This window comes from Vanessa cardui, chromosome 2 (genome assembly GCF_905220365.1).
Source record: "Vanessa cardui chromosome 2, ilVanCard2.1, whole genome shotgun sequence".
Taxonomy (NCBI): Eukaryota; Metazoa; Arthropoda; class Insecta; order Lepidoptera; family Nymphalidae; genus Vanessa; species Vanessa cardui.
This window is the reverse complement of record NC_061124.1, coordinates 338,968-361,495: the sequence shown is the minus strand read 5'-3', so window position 1 is coordinate 361,495 and position 22,528 is coordinate 338,968. Positions and strand designations below refer to the sequence as shown.

The following is a 22,528-nucleotide window of genomic DNA, read 5'->3' as shown; positions in this document are numbered from 1 at the left end:
GGGATGGAGTCGTTACATCCTCTATGAGGCTGGAGAGGAATCTATAAAAAGTATTAATGTCTTATTCGTTAATCACCTTCATTTCCATTGATTTTATTATCACATAGTTAGTATGAAGTTGTACCAGTGTATTCATGGCGGTGAATCCGACCGCGTATATCTCGAGTAAATTCATTTCGTGCGGTCAGGATACAAATAGCACATAACCAAATATGAAACAAACAAATCGCTTGTGGATATAAACAGCGATAAAAAGGATTATTTATTATAAGTGCTAAGTAAATTTTGTTTTTATTTTCAGGGAGGAAGTTCGTAAACACGCGGTGCAGTGGAACGCGAACTTCTCGTTCGTGTGCAAGATGTGCGCGAACGCCAACACCGGCGTGCTCGAACCGGCGCTTCTACGCGTCTCCGTTCGGAAGGAGTGCAAAGGTGACTAACTACATTAAAAAAAAAAATCTACTATACAAGCTATACAATCGTTTTTTTCTGGTGGAAAGTTTATTATTAAAGTCATTCCATCATCTTTTTGATCACCACGAAAGTTGGCAACAACTTAGCAGAGCGACTGGAAAGTGGAAAGACGATAAATATACTTTAAAATCGTCGATAGCAATCAGCGGGAAGAGTCCCAAGTTGCGAACTGTCGAACTAGCCAAGTTTTCCGAGGAGAGTGTCGACTTCGCGAACCTCTCGGGTGTTTTTTGCGTCGTTAGTCATGTTCGGAGTATGTTTAAATCGTGTTTACCGAGGTTCTCTCCACCTACGCAGGGATGGATGATACTAAAATTTGATGACTCGGAATATATATGAACATCAGCTCCATTAAAAAGACGATGTGTTTTTGTTACTCAGTTGTGCCTTGTTGTTTCTTTACTATATCATCAATGTATTATATACAAAAACCTTCTTCTCGAATCACTGTCTACTAAAAAAAACGCATAAAAATCCGTTGTGTAATTTGAAAGATCTATGCATACATATAAACAGAAAGCGGTGACCGTCTAAGTTTTATACGATGTAATGATAATGGCTAGCAGTGCGCCAACCTTGTGCGCGTCTGAATTTAACAAATTATTTGTATAGCCTAAGTTACTCCTTACTAAATAAGCTTTCTGCCAGTGAAAGTCCTGTCAAAATCTGCCCAGCCGTTTCAGAAATTGGTACATGTACTATTATACAAAAATATACATTTAGTAAAACCCGGTTTTTTTGACAACCGCGGTTGAGTGTATGTACACCGGTTTTTTATGGGTACGCCACTCCGAAGTCCTGGGTTCGATTCCCGGCTGAGTCGATGTAGATTATCATAAGTTGTATTATTTAATACAAGAATAACTAATTTTACAATTGAGGTATAAAACGAGCAGTTATTGAATATATAATGAAATTGGTCTCAAGATTCTTTCAAATAAAATGATCACATATAAAATTAGATTACGTTTGGTATTTTCAGGTGGTAGGTCGTACCAGAAGCTGGGGTTCTGCGACGTGAACCTGGCGGAGCTGGCGGGCGCCGGCGAGACCACGCGGCGCTGCCTTCTCGAGGGCTACGACCCGCGCCGCCGCCAGGACAACTCGGTGCTGCGGATACGGATCAAGATGAACATGATCTCCGGGGACCCGCTCTTCAAAGTGTATGTACATTCTGTGCGACTTTATCAAAGATATAGCAGATGCCTGACTAGATTACAATTTTAAATTCTATTTTTACATTACTCCGTGATAAAACTTACCAGCGAAAAAAAGTTTTCTCTTCGCTGGAACCGCCATGTTGTTTTTTACATTTTCTGATAAGATGAAAAAGGGAATGTTTTTGGACCGAGGTTCCGTTATGGCTTACAGGAGAGTGAACGGACTGAAATCGGCACTATTTTCTGTTTTTCTATTGTATACAGTAATACAAATATTATTTAAACACATTTTTGTTTCTCGTTTCAACTCTCAGGGGTATTTTTAATAAAAAAAATATTTTTTTTTTTTCATTGATTATTCTCAAACATTGTTAAATTATTTCAATTGAATACACGATACATGGCCTGTCCCACGACACCTCTCCTTTTTAATTTTATTTAATTTTCAAAAAGTTAACATTTATATTCGCTCTTTTCGTTCCAGCCCCGAGCGGAAGCAAGAGGCCACCGAGAAGACGGGCGGCGACAGCGGCTCGGAGAGCGCGGCGGCGGCCGACGACGACTGCGCCTCCTCCACCGCCAGCTCGGGCTTCGGCTCGCTCACCAAGAAGAAGAACTTCGGTCAGTCCCCGCGTCGACCGGAACGCATGGGCCTACCCATTTAATTCTTTCGATAATCTCCCCGGGGACATCATCGGTGTACCCCTAAACTAGAACTACTCTCAATGTTTGTCAGACGGTAGAACGCAGACGTTCACCGTGCTTTCTGACACGTGAAACTAGACCGCAGACAGGTCCCCAGCTTCGGTCGGGACGAGTCGACCTCGAAATCGTCACTAAACATGTGATTTTCCAAAAGAGAAGGCATGAGTACTAACGCGTCCGCGTCCGTGTGCAGAGGGCGCGCCGCTGCCGCCGTGCGAGCCGCCGTCGCCCGACGACGAGGCGCCCGCGCCGCCCGCGCCGCCCGCGCCGCCCGAGCACCCCGGTAAGGCCCGCGCCGGCGCGCCCGCACGCGCCCCCCGCACACCGCACTGATGGCTCTCGCCCGCAGGCCTGGCCGCGGCGGCCGTGGGCGCGGGCTGCGCGCAGTGCCTGCAGCAGCAGCACACGCACTCGCGCAACTCGTCCAACACGTCGGGCGACATGAGCAGCAAGGTGAGTGGCGCGCGCGCGCGGCGGCGGCGTGCGGGCGGCGCTGACGAGTGCGTGTTGCAGGCGTCCGGCTACGGCAGCTCCGTGTCGGCGGCGTCGGCGCACTCGCGCCAGAGCTCCGAGGGCGACTCCGCCGGCGACGCGCGCCCGCACCACAACAGGTACGCCTTTGTTGTATGTTGCCTTTTGAGTGCCGCCTGCCTGACAATATTTCTTCCGGGCTATCGGTTTATACTGGTTAAGACTTTGACTTGCTACTGTATATAATTATGTCTGCGTCGCCATTTTGGGCTGCTCTTACTGGCTAAGTAATGAAGGAATATAGTTTTTCCACGGATTTACGTAAACGCGACGTCCGACATAAAAACGCAATTTTACTCATAAATTACGCGAAAATATTCGTAATATAATTATAAGCTCTTACCCGATGATATTCAATATCAACTATCCCATATTGTTTGGGTTCGTAAATGGATAACATATTTCGACCTCACATAACTTCTGGTAAAACATTACACGGCTAGAGAACAGGGGGCTCTGCTCAGTATTGAGTTCCAAATTATTCATGATGAAATAGTTTGTGAAATGTCGTCCTATAAGGCGGGTTTACATACATTTTAGGTATGACGTCGGTTAAATAGTTTCGGGATCGTCGGTCTTGAAAAAAAAATACGCTTCTTACTTAGGACCAATTTTGAGTGTAAATTTAGTATCTAACTAACGATAAATTGAGCCGGAACAGTAAACGAAAATCGGTTCAGTCGTTTAGAGGGGGTTACTTAACTTTAAGCGGCCGGCTTGATGTAGCCGATGCGACGGTGTTCTTGGGAAGAGAATTGGATTCCAGACTTCAGTGGAGTCCTCATCCCTAGCAGGAAGACTCAGCTCCGCAGCATACGCGGTTAGAAAAGTTAGACAACTAATTGATACCGCTCGTTTAGTTTATTTTGGTTATTTTCACAATATTATGTCATATGGCATATTACTTTGTGGTAATGCTGCAGATATTGAATTTAAGACAAATTATATATATTTTACAAAACTCCGTTCGGACAATCCGGTCTATTTATAATCTTGGAGCTAGAGTCTCTCTTCGGGATGTTTTTAACGAAGTAGGAATACTCACTGCTGCGTCGCAATATATTTACAACAATATTATGTATATTCACAGTAACATTGATCACTTTGATAAAATCAGTGATAATGCGATAATGTATGTGTATGTGCATTAAGAGTAAGGATAAGCTTATAACGCAAAGTTTCCGACTCCGCAAAGTCAATAACTCTTTTTTGGGGCAAGGTATCCGTTTCTATAATAAAATTCCGCAGACATTTTTAACTTTGCCGTTTCGTAAATTCAAATCGATTATAAAAATATTTTGGGAAAAAAGGCGTATTACTCGATACAAGATTTTGTAGATGATAAAAAAGCGTGGAATTAATACCTGTTGACTTCCACGCAGGATATATTAATTTAAATAATTGTATTAACTAATATGACGTTGTATTTTTTAAATGTTGAAAAAGAGTAACTACTGAGTTCTTGCCGGTAGAATCTACTTTCCATACCGGTAGCTTCACTTAATTGTTAAATGACGATTCAAAAGTGCTTGAATAAAGTTTTTTTTTTATTTTGATTTAACTCTTCCCAAACGGCTACTGATATACACGTAAAGAATAATTACAATCACGTAACAAAGAGAGACAAGAGAGACAGTGTCAGTGCGCGCCGGGCGTCACGATTGACTTGTTTATTATTCATTGTGTTTTTTCTTTCATTAATAGAAGAACTTCGAAGGCAGGAGAAAAGTAAGATAATTTGCATTAAGTTTGGTTTTTATCTTCCATTCCGTTAGTTCGTGATGACATCTGTAAAAACGAAAAAACATTCATTCTAGGTGTCACTGTCATTACGATATTTACTCGAAATGGGGACTCGAGTGTACCGAGTGTCAGGTTGTAAATAGAGTGCGGTGTCGCCGCCGCCGCTTCACACTAACACGAGTGTCGAGCACGTCACTAACATCCGCAGCCTCCATTTTGCTATATTGATTTATATATTATTTTTTTATTTTTCCCCGCCACCCCTCACCCTCGCCCCCTCCCCGCATGTCTCGCAGCGTGCGCTTAGAGCGAATCACCACCACCACCACTACGCTGTACGCGCCCGCTGCGGGCTGCAAGCACGCGAACCGCACGCTCTCCAAGCTGCTCCTCGAGAGAACCATCCTGAACGAGACCTCCGACCTCTACCTGTCGCCCGACACCACGCTCTCGACCCCCGACGCGTATCTAACGCCCAACGCCACCCTCACGGGCCCCCCCGACGTGATCCCTCGCCACGCCCTCTGCTCCCCCTCCAGCGAGGAGTACAAGACCCCCGACAGCACCATCGGCGACGAGCACTCGTTCGCGATGCCGACGTACTTCGACCGCAAGAAGAAGGCGGCCTCGATAATCGCGTCGGCCGTGCAGCCGCTCGCGAACTTCCAGATATTCAAACAGAAGTCGCTGAACACGATCCCCGCGCCGGCCGAGAGGAGCCGGAGGAGCGACGAGCTGTTCACGAACTTCCCCTTCCTGACGCCGCTCGCGCACCGCAAGAACTCGCTCGTGTCCAACTCGAACCGCCTGTCGGGCTGCGTCGAGGACGAGTTCTACTGCATCCCGTCCGAGGCGGAGGCGGACAGCGGCTCGCTCGAGCACATCGACGTGCGCCACCGCTTGCGCAGCCTGTCCTCGCGCGCGCTGGGCGACGCCACGTCCACGCCCCGGGGCGCGGCCCGACGCAGCTTCCCCGAGCGCGCCAGGTCAGTGCGTGTCGCCGCCGCCACCTCACCACGCTTCCGCTTCGCTACCACTAACGACACTCGGCTGTGGGGCTAACGATCCTCTGTCGCCTCTCTCACTTCCGTGCCCGTGCTCGGACCGACAACTCGCCCCGTGTCTGCATCTCGTGTTTCGCGGCGCCGCACTCTCGGCTGGCAGAGCGGCCGAGCCAGGGAACATGTTTTAATGTTTGTGAGCGTCAAGGACTAAGAGTGCGTGTGGCGCAGGCGCGAGGCGGGAGCGGGCGCGGGAGCGGCGGCAGGCGCGGACGGCACGTGCGGCGCGTGCGGGGCGCCGCGCGAGGGCCCGGCGCGCGAGGGCCCGCTGCGGGAGGGCTCGCTGCCGCGCCGCGCCAGCACCGCGCTGTGCGCACCCTCACGTACCCGCGGGCTCGGACGGCGCCGCCCGAGCCTCGTGTGAATGTTCCGTAGATGTTGTCTCGTCTCTGTCGTAGTGTGCTGCCTTTTCAGATTATTTTAAGACATTTTCGTAGCGTTCGATAGAGTCCGTAGTTTTTGAAGTTATTTCGTTCAACTTCGTTGCCTATTATTTTGAATATAAAAAGTATGGTTGGCATGAATTGTAATATGACTTTTCTTTGCTTTAAAATGCATGCGGCTTACGGAAGGTTCTACTTCGGTGCTTCCTTGCATGAATTGGAAAAATTGTAATTTCGATACCGACCTACAGCAAAAGCAGAAGTGACACTAACACTAAGACACCCAACGAGGGCTCGCAATAGTATATCTACCGAGACACTTTATGTCACTGGCCGAAGTCGCATCGACGAAATCTCGGCCGGAAACGATCCAGTACAGACCGTTCCGACTGAGTGAGCCTGCGCTCGCGAAGCCACACACGTGACCGCTCGCTGTGTCCGCAGGAACCCGTCGTCCGGCTCGCTGACGGCGTCCGCGTCCGAGAGCGGCTCGCTGGAGCGCGCGCGCCTCGCGCTGGCCGCCCGCGCGCCGCCCGCCGACGACCAGGTACCCCCGCCCCCGCCGCCGCCGCCCCCGCCGCCCCCCCGCCTGCCCGAGACTAACTGTCGCGCCCCTCGTCCGCAGCACGTGGTGTCGTGTCGCGTGGAGAACACGCGCGTGAACCCCGACTCGCTCATCGACGAGCTGCTGGCGGCCACCGACCTCAAGCACGCCGTCGACGACGCCGCCGAGAGTGAGTCCCGCCGGCGTGACGTGAGTAGCCTGGCCGAGCCGAGAGTAACGCGCGGCTGCCCACAGCGTCGGGGCTGCAGCTGTACATCACGCGCGACGGCACGGCGGAGCTGGGCTCGCGGCGGCGCCAGCAGCTGGCGCGGCGCGACTACCAGCGCGTGGTGCTGCACCCGCACGACAACAGGTGCGCGCCGCGCGAGCGCCCGCCCGGCCCGCGGGCGCCGTGCTGACGTGCCGTGTGTCCGCAGGTAGCCGCCGGCCATCGCGGAGCGCGGCGAGCCCGCGCGGGAGCCCTGACGCCGGCAGCGTAGGGCTCGCGCCGACAGTATTAAACGAGATTCGACGGACTCGGTGCACGACGCGATGCATATTTATTGTTTTGATATTGTGTAATAGATTATGCCATAATGTATTTGTTCCACGAGCGACTCGCGGAGAGTCGCCCTCGGTCTTCCCGGACGGTCCGCTGGGTTGTGCGCGCGATCGGAGCGGTGTCGTATGATTTATATTGTTTTTATTGTATATTGTAAGTAGGACTGTTTGTAACTCGTGACGCCAGCGCCCCCTCCGGTTCTGCCGGCCGCTAGTCTGACGTGTGCGTTTCGTGTCCTTTGTGCCCTATTTAATATTTAAATTCATCCGCACATGTTTTTCTATTTATTTATTTATCGCGATGGAGTGCTCACGTACCTGGTGCTAGGCGACGTATGTCTGACGGCGAGATCGTATTTTTTGAGTTTTTTGTAATTTTGAATGTTTACTAATTATTTTATTGATATATTATTGTTACTACCGAGATCGGCCCCTCCATGTTGAAACTGTATACTTCCGAATCCCTCCAACTTTCCGTTTTATAAAATAATTGTTGTAAATATCCAATGAAGTGCCAAACGGCTTGTCCACACGGGCGGAGGAAACGTCACGGCGTCGGCATTCGACCGTGCGGAGAGGTTATCTAAGTCATTCCTTTGTGTAAAGCTACTCGTCACGCGCCTTGTTATTGTATCATATTGTCTTGTAATACAGCCTGTACAGTATTTGAATAAAGGAAGTGTTTAGAACTATTTTTGTGTATTATTTTATTTTACATTTGTAGCACTTAACCCCGACGTCTATTAAAAATAAATTGTATTAAATATTTCATTTTCAACTAATATTGACTTTCAAAGCTTGGAAAAGTATGTGAATATCTGTGACAGGAATAGTTAAACAGAATACTATTACCCATTATTTTAAAAAATTACAAGCGCCGCGGTCGCTACACATTGTCTGTGAGATTATTTGCTTTTATAGATAAGAGCAACTTCAGCACGCGTTGCATTAAGCGTTACCTAGTAAATTATAAAAGTAAGAGTAGACTAGTAATCATTGGAAGGTATTTTATAGACAAAAATGATACTAAATATACAACAGAATGAATTCACGACGTTCACATTCTTTCAGTCGTTAACCCTACTGGTCTATGTTAAATGCAGTATGCATTAAAGGTACTTAATGCCATAAGGGTTCATGCTGTATTACTTAAGGGGGCCGTCCTTACGGAACGCTAAAATGGCACTTACTAGTTTTGAAATATCTGAAAACTGGAGCATCGAATATGGATAAAAAATTACATTCAGTATTAATAGATATGTCTCAAGTTTCAAATCATAATATATCTAAAATATACATCAATAACCTAGCATATTCATCGTCAACATCAATCCAAACACGGAAATCGACATTTTTTATATTCGGATTTTCTGAGCTATTTAGATGCTAATTTATACATGTATTTTTGGTTAAATATAGTCTCAAAGGTGTAAATAATGAGGGTACCGCATTCAATTTTTATCATATTACACAATATTATAGTAATTTTTATTTAAATATTGCTTACTTTTTTGCATTCGTCGTCCATACATTTTAGTATGGAGAAAATCATTTGACGGTTTTGATTTTTTATTCGACATCGCTGTCAATAAATCTTCAGTCCCTCCCCAGAGCTCAAGGTGAGAGCACGTCAATTTTATTTCGAGCCGAACATTATAATTACGCGAAACGTCTACGCACACATAGACAAGTTATCATAAGGGTGGGGTGCGAGTGTCGTGAGACGCTAATGTTTAATTTTTACTTTAATCACATGAAATGAGTAAGTATAATTGCTAATCGGTTAATGTTTTCCTTATCATTGCTTATTAGTCCATTCATTCTTCATTCTTCATTTTTGTAGCTTTTATTGTGCTCTACAATGATATCTTAATCATTTACGCGTATCATGTATCGTTATGAAAATATCGATCAAAAAAGTCAAAAATTCAGCACACAATTTCAGTAATTTTTATTTTTGGTCATAAATGTCGAAAAATTTGTAAGACGCGCACAATGCGTAGAGCATATTCAGACCTACAATTTCATTTTGTTTTTTTTTTTTTAATTGTGATCATCGGCGCGTCGCAAGGTCAAAGTTTTTAGTAAAAAAAATTAGGAAATGAAATTTAGTTTTTGCAATTTTTCGAGACAATCTTTTATTTGTTTTACTGACAGACGTACAGACAGGGACGGATAGTGGAGTCTTATTAATAAGGCTGATTACCGGTAGGTCTTCGGTGTGGTGGCAGGTCAGGGTGACCCCGGGATGTGTGATCCCGGTTATCGGAACCATGTTGATCTGCAGGCGAGCATATAACTGGCCGTAGAAGTTTTCAATTTCAGAGATAACTTCTAGCTTAAAAGCGACGACTTGACCAGAGATGTTAACTTCGTCAGATGGCTCCTGCCCAGAGGCCGAACGAAAATTTCGAACCCCGATTTTGCTCGATCGCCCGATCGATGCATGCAATCGCTCGATGGAATAGATAATTGAGTTGAGGAGATCATGTCGTACAAGTCTCGTGATTTATTAGTTTGTCTGAGCCCTATCTGATGAAGTAGATGATTAATTACCTCGTCGCTCCTGTATGAGCTGCAGAGTCTCTGCTAAAGGAATTTCTAGCCTTCATCTTTCAGAATTCTTACCACTTGGTCAAGTTTCTGGTCAACGTCGTTTGTGGATTCCAAGGCAACGAATCGGTTGCCATCTCCGGCTTGAAGCATGTTAGGTCTGAACGTAGATTTCATTAAATGGGCATGTTCGAGCTTGAAACGAATAACCAGATTGCCTCGTACGAGTTGGTAGTCACTTCCAGTATTAAACCTGGTGACCAAAGATTAATCTCTTAGAATCCGTCGCTTATCCATTATGATGGAATCTATCTAATTTTTGGTCATTGCATCGGGGTTTGCCATGTCCACTTCCGTTCGGGCTGTTTCTTAAAGAATGACTTCAGATTGCCCCTCTTTTTCTAGGAAGTTCCACTCTGGATATGTCTTGGTACATATTTTCCTCTTCATCATCTGAAGGTGTCTTGTTGGGTATGTAACCTGCACAACTTTGAAGAAGTGCGCAACCCCTGTCAACTCACTGGAGATTTCGACAACGTTAATAATGAGATTCTAAATTAACATGGCTATTTTTATCACGAGACTCATGCATAAGACATTCGTAGATAATGTCGAAATATGGAGCTTCATCTAATAATCATAAAAAATATGCTAAATATCCCATTTGTAATAAAATTATTAATGACGTCCTTATGCACCAGAAACGCGGTCCCGCCTTGAGATTGTTGGTTTCCCTCCCTGAAGTACATAAGAGGGCCCGAATCTAAGTGATTCTGTCCTCTTCCTCTCTTCGGACTTCGCAGAGACCTCAAAAGTATTATTTTATATATTTCAGTTCCTCTTCCAGTTGCATCAGGTGTTCATCAAACCTAATCGTTTGTTAATCGTACGTCACCAGGGTTTGTTTGTGGGGTCGTTCGTAACATGGAGTTTCTTGGCAGAGCCTGCCCTACCGTTACTGTGCCTGCCCCCGCCGTAACTAAGAATAGTAGTGTTTCCGTGGACTGGGGCCGAGGACATTTTGGACTTTTTTTTAGGGTAAATACTATACTCGCCAAGCTTGGCCTTCGGTATCGAAATCGCAGGGCGTTACTTCACGCATAGGTGACAATTCTGCCCGTCACCGGTCTGTATCACTTATTTGCGCTGTTTCAGATGGTCATACCGCCATCAATCGGTCGCCAGGGCCTCGTAGATTGGGCCTTTGTTAATACATTAATTAGTATAGTGCTAAGCAAAAATGGTTGATATACATTACTCTGTGTATTGATACTAATAGTACCTTTTATGACCAGATCCCGTCAACGGCCCAACCTTTTTAATATTATAACTAAAAAAATAAAAATGTTTTACTGCGGACAACTTTGATCCATAAAATTGTTAGTAAAAAGGAAATAATTTAAAAAGTTATATCTATGTTAGTAGCTATACAAAAATTAATAATTTAAAACTAAAAAGGACGTTGTCCTCTGTGCCATTTGGCTGATCAGCGGACAGTCTCCGCTGTTGTCAATTTCGCTCAGTACACTGTGGCTGCTGCCACGCACTTTGTTTAGCAATGAAGCGGTTTTCTCCGAACGATTGCGACAAAGCTGTCCACATTTGCCAGCGCAAACATCGCAGATGCGTTACAGAAGCGCGGCAGCCGCAAAAGTGCTCTGAACGCATTATTATATTGAGTACGCAGGGCACTGTAGGCCTTTTTAGTACTATCAGTCCATAGACTACACGAATATAATTATGTACAATAATAGGCTTTGAAAAGCGTGATTTTGACAGTATCAGTGCAGCGTCCAAATCTATGTACCAACATGTTTGCTCTAACCGACAGTGCCCTACGTTCTCTCTCAATATCTTCATCATCTTAGTAACGATGTGTCCCAGATATTTAAATTTATACACTCTCTCCAGAGGTGCGTTACAAAGTGTAATGGGAGTAACCACTTTAGGACATTTGCTGCCAGCCTTAAACACCATGAACTGCGACTTTTTGGTATTGTACAGCAAACCTTTCACAAGCGCCAAGCAGTGTTCTCAGCGCACTAACCGAGGGTGCCAACAGGACCATATCGTCAGCGTAACTGATGTTATTAACGCAAACGTTTCCAATATGACAACCGACACGCATACCGCTCAGCTCCCGTATCAGTGCATCCACATACCAATTAAAAAGTCTCGGAGAGGTCAGTCCTTCTCCTTGTCTGACTCCGCACTGCATTCTGTATGGTTCGGAGTACTCATTTGCCCATCTCACATAGTTCACTTGCTTACTATACCAGAACTTGAGTAAGTCAGTGCAGCCATCAGGTAGCCCTATGCCTTCCAACTTACGCCATAAGATGTCGTATGAGACCAGATCGAAAGCTTTACTGAGGTCCAAGAAACAAGCGTACACCGGTGTGCGCTTGTTCGTATAATATTTAACAGTGTGCTTTAAACTCATTATTGCAGTTTCTGTTGACAAACCACGCGTGAAGCCGTGCTGACCATCATGTAGCACACAGCGATTTTTTAGAACAGAGTTAAGCACACTATGAAATAACTATATGTACCTAATATAAAATAATTTTAATTGAATTATTTCATAAAAAACATTTTCTTGTGTCATTGACTTGTTTAACCAAGACAAAGTTTTTTTATCCCCCATAACACCAAATAATTATTGTTTTTTTTTGTTGTAAATGTATTATTAGTTTTTTCTGCTAAGGATTGTAATGTATAAAGGTAGGTATTTTTTTATTATCGCTGTTATCGTAATAATTGTCAAATTGTAATATTTTTGTGTTATTTAATAGATTTTAGTGAATTTAAAAAAAGCAATATAATTAATATAATTATGCTTCCGTTATTTTTATTTATTAAATATTAGTAAGTGATTATTGAGTAGAGCTGAGATGGCCCAGTGGTTAGAACGCGTGCATCTTAACCGATGACTGCGGGTTCAAACCCAGGCAAGCACCACTTTATATATGTGCTTAATTGTGTTTATAATTCATCTCGTGCTCGGCGGTGAAGGAAAACATCGTGAGGAAACCTGCATGTGTCTAATTTCATCGAAATTCTGTCACATGTGCATTCCACCAACCCGCATTGGAACAGCGTGGTGGAATATGTTCCAATCTCTCTCCTTAATGGAAGAGGAGGCCTTATCTCAGCAGTGGGAAATTTACAGGCTGTTACTTTTACTTTTTACTTACTGTAAGTGATTATTTAATGTGTCTACGCTCTTATTTGATATAGCTACCAAGCTACCAAGCTGAAAATATTCACAAAATAATAATTATTTATTTAGACAAAAGTAGTTGAAAATCTAAAAATCATTAGGTATATTAGGCATCTTATTGCACTCTGACCGCACCCTTTGCTAACAAACAATTTAAAATTGATTTTGCGAGTGACAACCTCATAACTAAATACATTACTCGTATTTAAATGTATTTTTATAAATCCTACGTTGTGAATACGCAATGAAAATATAATTTATTAGTTGCATCGACAAAAACCAACTAATTATTTCAGGGGATGCGTACGATACACCGTGAAATGCAAATGTATTATTGTAAAATACCTATATGTGTGTTCGAAAATAAATTCCCACGCTACAGACTGCCCTCTTAAAGTTGCCGAAAATAAGCCATTTTCTCGTAAAAAGGACAAAAAATGGTTAATGTGGGTTATCTTCGAGAGATAGATATATGCTATCATAGATTTTCAAGCTTTTTGAACGTGTACAAAACTGTAGTACATTTTAGTATTTGTAGTATACCAGTCATTTCGTCGGAAAAAAGGCAAATAAACTAAAATGAAATTAATAAGCTAATTGTTTGGTATGTTGTATAACTATATATAATATATAATAATAATAATATATATATTTCAAAACACATCACAATTGTATAGACATTGACATCTGATTGCAATGCATAAAGGTACAAGGTATATGCAAATAGAATCTACTGTCCCTGAGCTAGGTATAAACCTGTATTTCAGGCGACAGTACTCTCCTGTTACAAAGGATTCATTTTACCAAGTTGACAAAAGTGAAATAGCGAAAAAAGAGTCTACACAATATAGTATATGCCAAAAGTATCGTTAGCTTTAACTTAGAATATAACTAATAACTAGTATAGTAAAATAAAATTAGTAGTAGGTATGTGTAAAATTGAGCATGCGTATATTTGAGATGTGTGTGTGTGTGTGTGTGTGTGTGTAAAGGGGGGGAGTGTGCATGTTTGTGGGTGGGTGTATTTGAGTCTACTAGGAACCTAAGACTTCAAGCAGCTTTTCAGTTTCGTCGTAAGATTTTACTAGCAACCATTCTTTTAATACTTTTTTACACTTATTTCTATTAAGATGATATATATTTATAAGTTTGTTAATTTTATTGTATAATCTGGAGCTAATAATATAATAATGCCTTCCTGCAAGTTTACTTCTGTGCTTTTCTATCTGGAATATTATATCTACTCTCCTTTTATCACGATTATCAACATAAGTTAGGGTATTGTGTTTGCGTAAAACAGTTTCATAAATAGATAGCTGTCGAACGGATAACACCTTGCAATCATTATATAGTTCGTTTGTCGGAAATCTTTAGGATCTATTAGTCATCACTTTCAATATTGACCTTTGAGCTCTTTCTAGCTGTAACAAGGATGTTTTATTGCTTCCTCCCCATACTGTAATACAATACATAAGCAGAGATTGAACTATAGCATAATATACCATGAAGATAGTAGATCTTTCCGCGGAAGCTCTGAGATTTTTGAATATATATACTAGTTTTCTTATTTTGATAGTTAGATTATTAGTTATGTGTAATTTCCAAGACAAAGTGTTATCAATTTGTAGTCCAAGATATTTTATATTAGAAGCATACTCTACAGTAGGGCAAGAACAGTTGATAGAATTTAGTGACTCACAGTTGTGTGCTTTTAAAATACATTTATGAGCATCAGGTAGAGAAGAACTAGATGACGAAAAGGTGAGGAATTTACTTTTGTTGATGTTTAAGCTCAATAAACTCGCACACAACCATTCTGATACCAGTTTTAGAGCATGCTCAGCATTGCTGAAAGTATTTTCCCAGGTATCCCCTGTGATAAGCAAAACTGTATCATCAGCATAGGTTATAATTTTGCAGTTAGGAATACAAAGTCGACATAGATTATTTATGTATACGAGAAATAACGTGGGACCAAGAATGCTACCCTGGGGAACACCATAGGTAAGAGGCATTTCATCGCTTCGAAATTCATTTATTTTAATTATCTGAGTACGATTAGACAAATAATCTTTGAAAATATCCAGCGCAAAACCCCGGATTCCCATTTTATCTAGTTTTGAAAGTAGCAGGGGAATAGAAACAGTGTCAAAAGCTTTCGATAAGTCCAAAAATATGCCGATACATTTCAATTTCTGGTCTAATGACCTAGTAACAAATTCCGTTAAGTCAAGTGCAGCGTCTTCGGTACATTTACCTTTTCGAAAGCCATATTGATTCGGTGATAAGAGATTATGTGATTCTAAATAATTAACTAATCTTTTATTAATAATTTTCTCTAAGATTTTCGATAGGGCCGAAAGCATTGATATAGGCCTGTAATTGTTGACACTGTTTCTATAGCCTTGCTTATAGATAGGAATAACTAATGCCTTTTTAAAGCAATTAGGAAATACACCCTTAGTAAGACAGAGGTTACAGATTTTAGAGATTACTGGAGCCAATGCAGTACGACTAGATTTTAAAATGGAAATCGGGATCCCATCCCAACCAACTGCACTATTTTTTAAATTTATAATAATGGTTTCTACTTCTTTCGGATCAACCGGTAAAAAAGCAAAAGAGTTCACAGGAGAGGAGGTAAGATGTGTGTCTTTCATCAAGGGAAAATTTGGTTGAGCTTGTATCTGAGTCGCAAGTTTACTTCCTATCTCAACAAAATATTTATTAATATAATTAAGAGAAGTTTTAGGGTTTGACTGGAGTTGTAAAAGTTCTATTGGGGAATGAGCTATATTTGTTACTTTTTTAATAACCTGCCAAGTTTGTTTTGTATTCTTTTTAGCTTTTCTAAATTAATTATTTTCGTAATTGAGTTTGAGTCGCTTTAAAAGATTATTGCAAAAATTTTTATATCTATAGTACGTTGTTCTTAAAATTTCATTATCAGGTGATTTTTTATACTTTCTGTGAAGCCGGTCTCGATGTCTAATGCATCTAAGAAGCCCTGGAGTGATCCAGAGCTTAATAACTATTTTCCTCCTTGGCGTACGAACAGTTTTAGTATTTGTCTCAATAACGTTACTCAGGGTATCGACTAAAGTGTTTGCTGCAATATTAGGGTCCTGAGAATGTATTAAATCATTAAAATTTATTTCATCTATGCACTTTTTGACGCATGTATAGTCAGTGCAATAGCGATTTTTTGGAATATGCTGTCTAGGAATTTTAAAGTCAAGGCAAACGAGAACTGGAGAATGGTCAGTAACAGATGGATCTAATACAAGAGTCGTACATTTAAGTTGAGCTTTTATTAGTACATGGTCAATACAGCTTTTGTCATGGGTAGGAAGGTAATGAGTTGGCAAGAATCCATGACTGCTAATGAGATCTAAGTATTCATGCGAACGATTGTCTTTACTTAATGGAGCAATATTTATATTTATGTTACCAACAACAACAAGATTTTTATGGTTGTTCGTATTAGAAAATAAGGTAGTAAGACTGTTCATGAAATTGTCGATTCGATTAAAAGAGGGGGACCTATATATAGCTATGAGACAGAATTGATCATTAAAATTACATATTAAAGAACTTGCGTCAGTTAAATTTGGATGAGATATAGTATATTTGAGTTCGTTTCTAACATACAGAATGACCCCGTCACTACGATTAACTGTCAAGATGGAGAAGAGAAAACTTTCAAAAACAGCGCCCCGGAATTCTTGATCGAAAAACTCAAGCTTTTCTAGGTACAACATACCAAACAATTGGCTTGTTAATTTAATATTCGTTTTTGAATGTATACAATGACGGGATTATAGGGAACAGCCAGCGTTTGCAATGTTAGTGCAAAAATATGTTTGTATACGACATCACTTTAGAAACTTCGAAATTTATCAGCATTTGTTTAGTATATATTTTATGTATTATGTACAAATACCTTTGGCTTGAATATTATCTGTTAAAGAAGGAAAAGAAATAAAAATCAGGTGTATTGTAAAGAATATTTTTATTGCAGTCACGTGACGAAGTGAAGTAATAATGAGTACACGCCAATAGAACGGTGCGATCAACAAAATATCTCGTACTACGCTAAACTGTGGACGGTAACATTGCAGTGAGCATTCTAAGAGCTGCTAATTCAAATCCGCATTCAATTTATAAATATATAAAATAAGGTTCATTTCTAATTAACATTACAAAAAAAGCTAGTCAAAGATGTAAAAATATTATCTACAGAGTAAATTAAAAATATAATTATTTGGATAGTTAGTTATGAAAAATAAATACTACCTAGCCTAGTGCCACCAAAAGGTGTCTTCACTATATACATGTTAAAATACAATCTTCGTCACTAGAAAATCTTATAAAATTGATCCTCAGTCCCGACCCGAAGAGCAGACCGCAGTTACAAAATATCACAATTCAAATGACACATGCGGGGAATGTAAGGACTGCGACGGAACAACAATACACGAGAGAACAGGGCGACTCGGAATGTCGTGGAATGTCGCGGAATGTCGGAAGTTGAGCAACACACTAAGTAGTCCAGATAATACTGGTATTGGTAGATTTAAATATTTAAGTACATTTTATCACGTCGCCGTCGCTTCGGACTGGACTCCTACTGTACACTTACACTACGCGTCCTTAGGTCTAGGCGAGCTGCTTCGAGCTCTAGTGTTCGAGTTATACAATAATAAAATCCTCAATATACAGACTTGTGTTTAAGGCACGGACGCCCCGCGCGGGAGTCGCGGCCGAGGGCGCCTTCACTATAAGTAATTTAGAATCTTGCACGCTTTTCGTTTCACTTAGCCTAAGTAATTATACAATATACATATCGAAACACGAGTACGCCTCCGTCGAATGGCCGGCCCGCCACCGGGTGTCGCGATAAGACTATTTACAACATTTACTAGGTAAGAAGGCGCACGCGGCACTCGGCGGTTCGATGTGCAATGAAAGCATCGGCACACCTCGCGGCCCGCCCGACGGAGGCCCTCGCGACCCCGCGCCCGCTACGCGACTGCAGCGCCACGCGTCGGGCGAATAATATATTTCATCATTTATTTCATGATTACAATTCGGATAAGAGTACCGCGATCGTAACTAAACATTTGTCATACCTAAGTTTTTTATAATACGTTTTGATTATGGTTTTAGTGAGAGCTTACAATTTAAATATAAATTTTCTATATATTGTGAGGGTTACACTCGTACATACAATTCTTTGTGACTACAAGTCCTCGTGGGGATCGGATCGATCACGGAGCCAATGATGAAACTCTGTCTAATGTCATTGATCACAGACGTCGCTAGATGAGCCTCTCCTCCGGCGGCGGCTTGAGCGCGTGCGTGATCATCTCGGCGCGCGGGTTGCAGTACTCCTGCCCCGACGGCGAGTACGTGCCGCGCGTGGCGCGCTTGCGCCGCGCCTGCGCCGCCAGCGCCGCCAGCGCCGCGCCGCCCAGCAGCAGCGCCGCCAGCGCGCCGCCCACGCCCAGCGCCACGCGCGTGGCCTGCCCGCCGCTCGCGCTCGCCTCGCCCGCCACGGCCGCCTGCGAGCAGTTCTTGCCGGCCCAGCCGTCCTCGCAGTGGCACACGTAGTCCACCTGCGCGGCGCACGCCTGCTCGCAGCGGCCATGCAGGCAGGGCCCGTGCGCCGAGCCCGCCTCGCGCGCCTCGCCCGCCTCGCTCGCCTCGGCCGCGCCGGTCGCGAAGCAGAGGTCGAGCAGCGCGCACTCGTCGCCGCAGTAGCCCTCGGCGCACTCGCACCTGCGGACACAGCGGCGGTTAGGCGGTGCGGTGGGCGGTGGGGGCCGGGGTGATCGGCGACGGCACGCACGTGTAGCCGCCGGGCAGGTTGCGGCAGCGGCCGGGCCCGCAGCTCACGCGGCGCTCGGCGCACTCGTCCACGTCCTCCTCGCAGCGCGCGCCGCGCCACTCTGTGGAGCACCATCAGCGCGTCGTTAGCGTTCTATTTAATACTCGACTACTTACTTTTATATTTTCGTGTAATTTAACCGTTACTAGCTAGCCACCTCGAAAATTGTTTTTCCTTCTTATCTTTTGACCGTGAAAGCTGTACTATGATAAGATGTGATACTGACGCAAATTATGTTACATATGGTAAAGGTAAACATACTCCTTTACCCCTATTAATAATTTACATTTTTATTATAAAATATGACGTTAAAATCCATGCAATCTAGTTCCGCGGGTCTCTAGAGATGTGACCGTAATGGAGCAGTGACTAAGAGATGTTGTGACTGCAATCGGATGCAGCACGTGACACTAAATTGACTTTGACCGCCCTTCTGGGAGGACAAAGTGTCCGATACAAAGGGCCAGTACCGAGCGCACTCGCCGCCACGAGGAGCACAAGCCACGCACAGGTCCGCACAGGCGCCATGCCGGGCGCGTCACCCGCGGAGCGCGTTCCCGCACATATTCACACAGACTCGCGTCGACGCGATCACCGCACTGCACATTTTCTTCTACTTTATGCCGAACTAATAAATGTAGTACATTTTTTGTGCGCCACTGACAGTAACCTCCGCGCGAGGCCAGTGATTCACAAAGTGTAATTGTTTGCTAAGTTTCCTCGCCGCGGCGTTATCAATGTCGCGTAAGGAAATGCGCGTCACATTAATTCAATTGATGAGCTACTCTCGATAGAATTAGTCACGCGTTACATCACGGCGGCGGTCACATTTTAATTTAGTATATTTTATTACTATAGTAAACTGCCAACAGTGAAATTCATAAAATATATATTATTTTAAAAAGAATAATACAGTAACAAAGAATACAATTTTATAAGTCTACTAGCACGTATATTTAAGACCCTTCTTATCGACTTATTTCATTTATCAGTCAAACAAAATATAAAAGTTTGAGAATCGGTGCAACGTTATCAGTGATTATCTTCAGAATTAGATTGTTGTCGATGGCGCGTTTGCGGCCTGATAAGATTCGAATAGTGGGGCAGAAATAATATTACGTAGAGCCACTAGCGACCAATAATAACCTAATAAAATATAATAAATATAGTAATTTAATATTATTTTTTAGTTATTAAATTTTGTTTTCTATTTATAAAACAAAACTTCAAGTCATACTATTATCACAAGCGCGGCGTGTCATAGATATTCTAACTTTTGTTTCCAAAGTAATATTTGAAATACTTTGTTTGTGTTTTGTTTCGTTACTTATTTATTTACAAGGGGGCGGGGTTTTTTTTTCATCACGACATTACTATTAAAGATTTTAACACAAATAATTTGTACAAGTGACATTTATATACACGTCACTGCAATTTCAACGTTACCGTGTCCGTATAAATTCGATATACACATTAATATTATAAATGCGAAGGTAGCTCGGACTGTCTATCTGCTCATTTATTAAACTTTCACACTTAAACCACAATACCATTTACATATATAACGTTTATAACGTTATGTAACGTTATATTTCATTAATATCACATAACGTTATACACTCAGCGGCACAGAATGTGTCCCAAACACATAATGTGGTTAAACATCAAAATTAAACACGAAATAGGGGTTTTTTTTTTTGTACATAAAATTTAAAGGTATATAAGTTAAATATTTAGTAAAAAAAAAGTAATACCTCAATTAATTAATTTTTTATCTTAAAAATAACAAATAACTCTAAAATTGGAAAAAAATAAACAAAAGAAAGTTTTAAAAAAAAATTTCAAAAACTTACGGGACTTAAAATTAATACCGGGTATTGCCTCCTCTAGTCTTGATGACTGCCTGCATGCGATCAGGCATGGATTTAATAATGTTTTTTATGTCAACCTGGGGTATTTCTTCTCAGGCGGTTATCAAGGCGGTTTTTAAATCACTGGTAGACTCTGGAGGGTTGATGCTGGATCTGATGCGTCTTTTAAGCATGTCCCATACATGTTCTATTGGATTTAAATCCGGACTTCGTGCTGGCCAGTCCAATTTTGAAATTCCTACCTCCGATAGGTAGCTATTCACGCAAAATGCTGTGTGAGGTCGCGCATTATCGTGCATTAAATGAAATTCCTGGCTTCCAATAAATTCCATGTATGGTAGAACATGTTCTTGGAGGACCTCTTCGATGTATCGCACTGCTGTTAAGCGACCTTCGATTATTGTTAACTCCGTACGTGCGTCTGAACTTATTCCTGCCCAGACCATAACAGAGCCACCATGAAAACTTACTGTTTGCCAGGTAGTGGTGGGTAAAAACCTTTCTCCTCGCCTTCTCCACACACGTTCGCGACCATCTGGATGCCTTAAGGCTACTCTGCATTCATCGGTCCACAGAACCTTAGCCCACTGCTCGTGAGTCCAATTAGCGTGTTCGCGAGCGAATTGAAGTCGAGCTACACGATAGTGTCGGAGCAGTTCTGGACCTCGTGCTGGTCTTCGGGAACGCAGGTTTTGTTCCTCCATTCTTCTTCTTATTGTTCGCTCACTTACACGGACGCCTCTTGTCGTTTGTAGACGCTGCATTATTTCACCCGCAGTAATAAATAAATAATAAATATGAGACAACATCACATACATTACTCTGATCCCAATGTAAGTAGCTGAAGCACTTGTGTTATGGAAATCAGAAGTAACGACGGTACCACAAACATCCAGACCCAAGACAACATAGAAAACTAATGGTAATCTACATCGTCTCGGCCGGGAATCGAACCCGGGACCTCAGAGTGGCGTACCCATGAAAACCGGTGTACACACCACTCGACCATGGAGGTCGTCGAGTAAGGAAACGATTTCTCAATATTGCGAGGATGTTATATCGGTCATCTCGAGCTGATGTGCATCTGATATTGCCACTTCCTGGTCTCCTCGTGTATAGGCCGGTCTCATCGTATCTTTTTAGGGCATATCTTAGAGTTGTACGTGGTACATTTAAAGATACAGCGATTTCACGCTGCGTTAAACCTTGACTCCCAAGTAACACAGCTTGAGCGATTTGTGCTGAACTTAAGGCCATAGTTTTCAGTTTTTAGTAAGAAAAATGACTAAAGATTAAATTAAAAACAAAACAATAAGGGTTAAATGCACGACCGTTTGAATATCGAACTTTAAGTCAACTGAGTTTTGGGCGTTTTTACACTTAATAACGTTAAGTGTCACTTACGTTAAACAAATAACCTTTTTCTATAACTTTGAAACTCATAAATTAACAAAAACTAACGCCACGATACGCTGCCACTTAAAATTCTCATACGCAACACCAAAATTGCATGTTATAAGAATTTTAGAGTTTGGGCCACATTTTCTGCCGCTGAGTGTATTATATTGCTGCACTTTTAAGCTGGTTAAACTTGCAGTCAATCTTTAGGATTTAAGTAATATAAAATTATTTTAGTAAAAAATATACCTGCATATTGTACCTAAAAGGCATGTCGTGGCCGACCTCGAGAGTTGCACACTTTATAGTATATATAATACGTGTAAGCCTCGTGATTACTGATAGCCCGTAATAAATAACTAAATAAATGCCGATTTGAATAAAATTCAGTACGAGGCAAGTTTGAGCCCCGAGGACGGAGAGGTCGTCGC

The 22,528-nt window shown here is 42.5% G+C and overlaps 2 protein-coding genes across 7 annotated transcripts in view; one reads left to right on the top strand and one right to left on the bottom strand.

The window, feature by feature from the left end:
• The window catches only part of LOC124539288 (protein FAM102A), a 70,328-nt gene extending 62,474 nt beyond the window's left edge, over window positions 1-7,854 (top strand). For 2 of the 5 annotated variants that reach the window (XM_047116636.1, XM_047116627.1), the window contains 10 exons: window positions 302-432; window positions 1,457-1,637; window positions 2,119-2,255; window positions 2,533-2,622; window positions 2,689-2,792; window positions 2,853-2,950; window positions 4,910-5,599; window positions 6,502-6,604; window positions 6,683-6,974; window positions 7,039-7,854. In XM_047116636.1, the coding sequence (XP_046972592.1) occupies window positions 302-432; window positions 1,457-1,637; window positions 2,119-2,255; window positions 2,533-2,622; window positions 2,689-2,792; window positions 2,853-2,950; window positions 4,910-5,599; window positions 6,502-6,604; window positions 6,683-6,974; window positions 7,039-7,292 (2,080 nt within the window). In that variant the 3' untranslated portion in view covers window positions 7,293-7,854. Of the gene's footprint in view, window positions 1-301; window positions 433-1,456; window positions 1,638-2,118; window positions 2,256-2,532; window positions 2,623-2,688; window positions 2,793-2,852; window positions 2,951-4,909; window positions 5,600-6,501; window positions 6,605-6,682 lie in introns of all 5 variants that reach the window. The other 3 variants (XM_047116655.1, XM_047116646.1, XM_047116663.1) reach the window with 3 other exon arrangements.
• A 10,389-nt stretch (window positions 7,855-18,243) lies between these two features.
• LOC124537776 (protein crumbs) overlaps window positions 18,244-22,528 on the bottom strand; it is a 39,912-nt gene continuing 35,627 nt past the window's right edge. For both annotated transcript variants that reach the window (XM_047114678.1, XM_047114685.1), the window contains 2 exons: window positions 18,790-18,889; window positions 18,244-18,719 (listed from right to left, as the gene is read on the bottom strand). In XM_047114678.1, coding sequence (XP_046970634.1) covers window positions 18,260-18,719; window positions 18,790-18,889 — 560 coding nt within the window. In that variant the 3' untranslated portion in view covers window positions 18,244-18,259. The remainder of the gene's footprint in view (window positions 18,720-18,789; window positions 18,890-22,528) is intronic.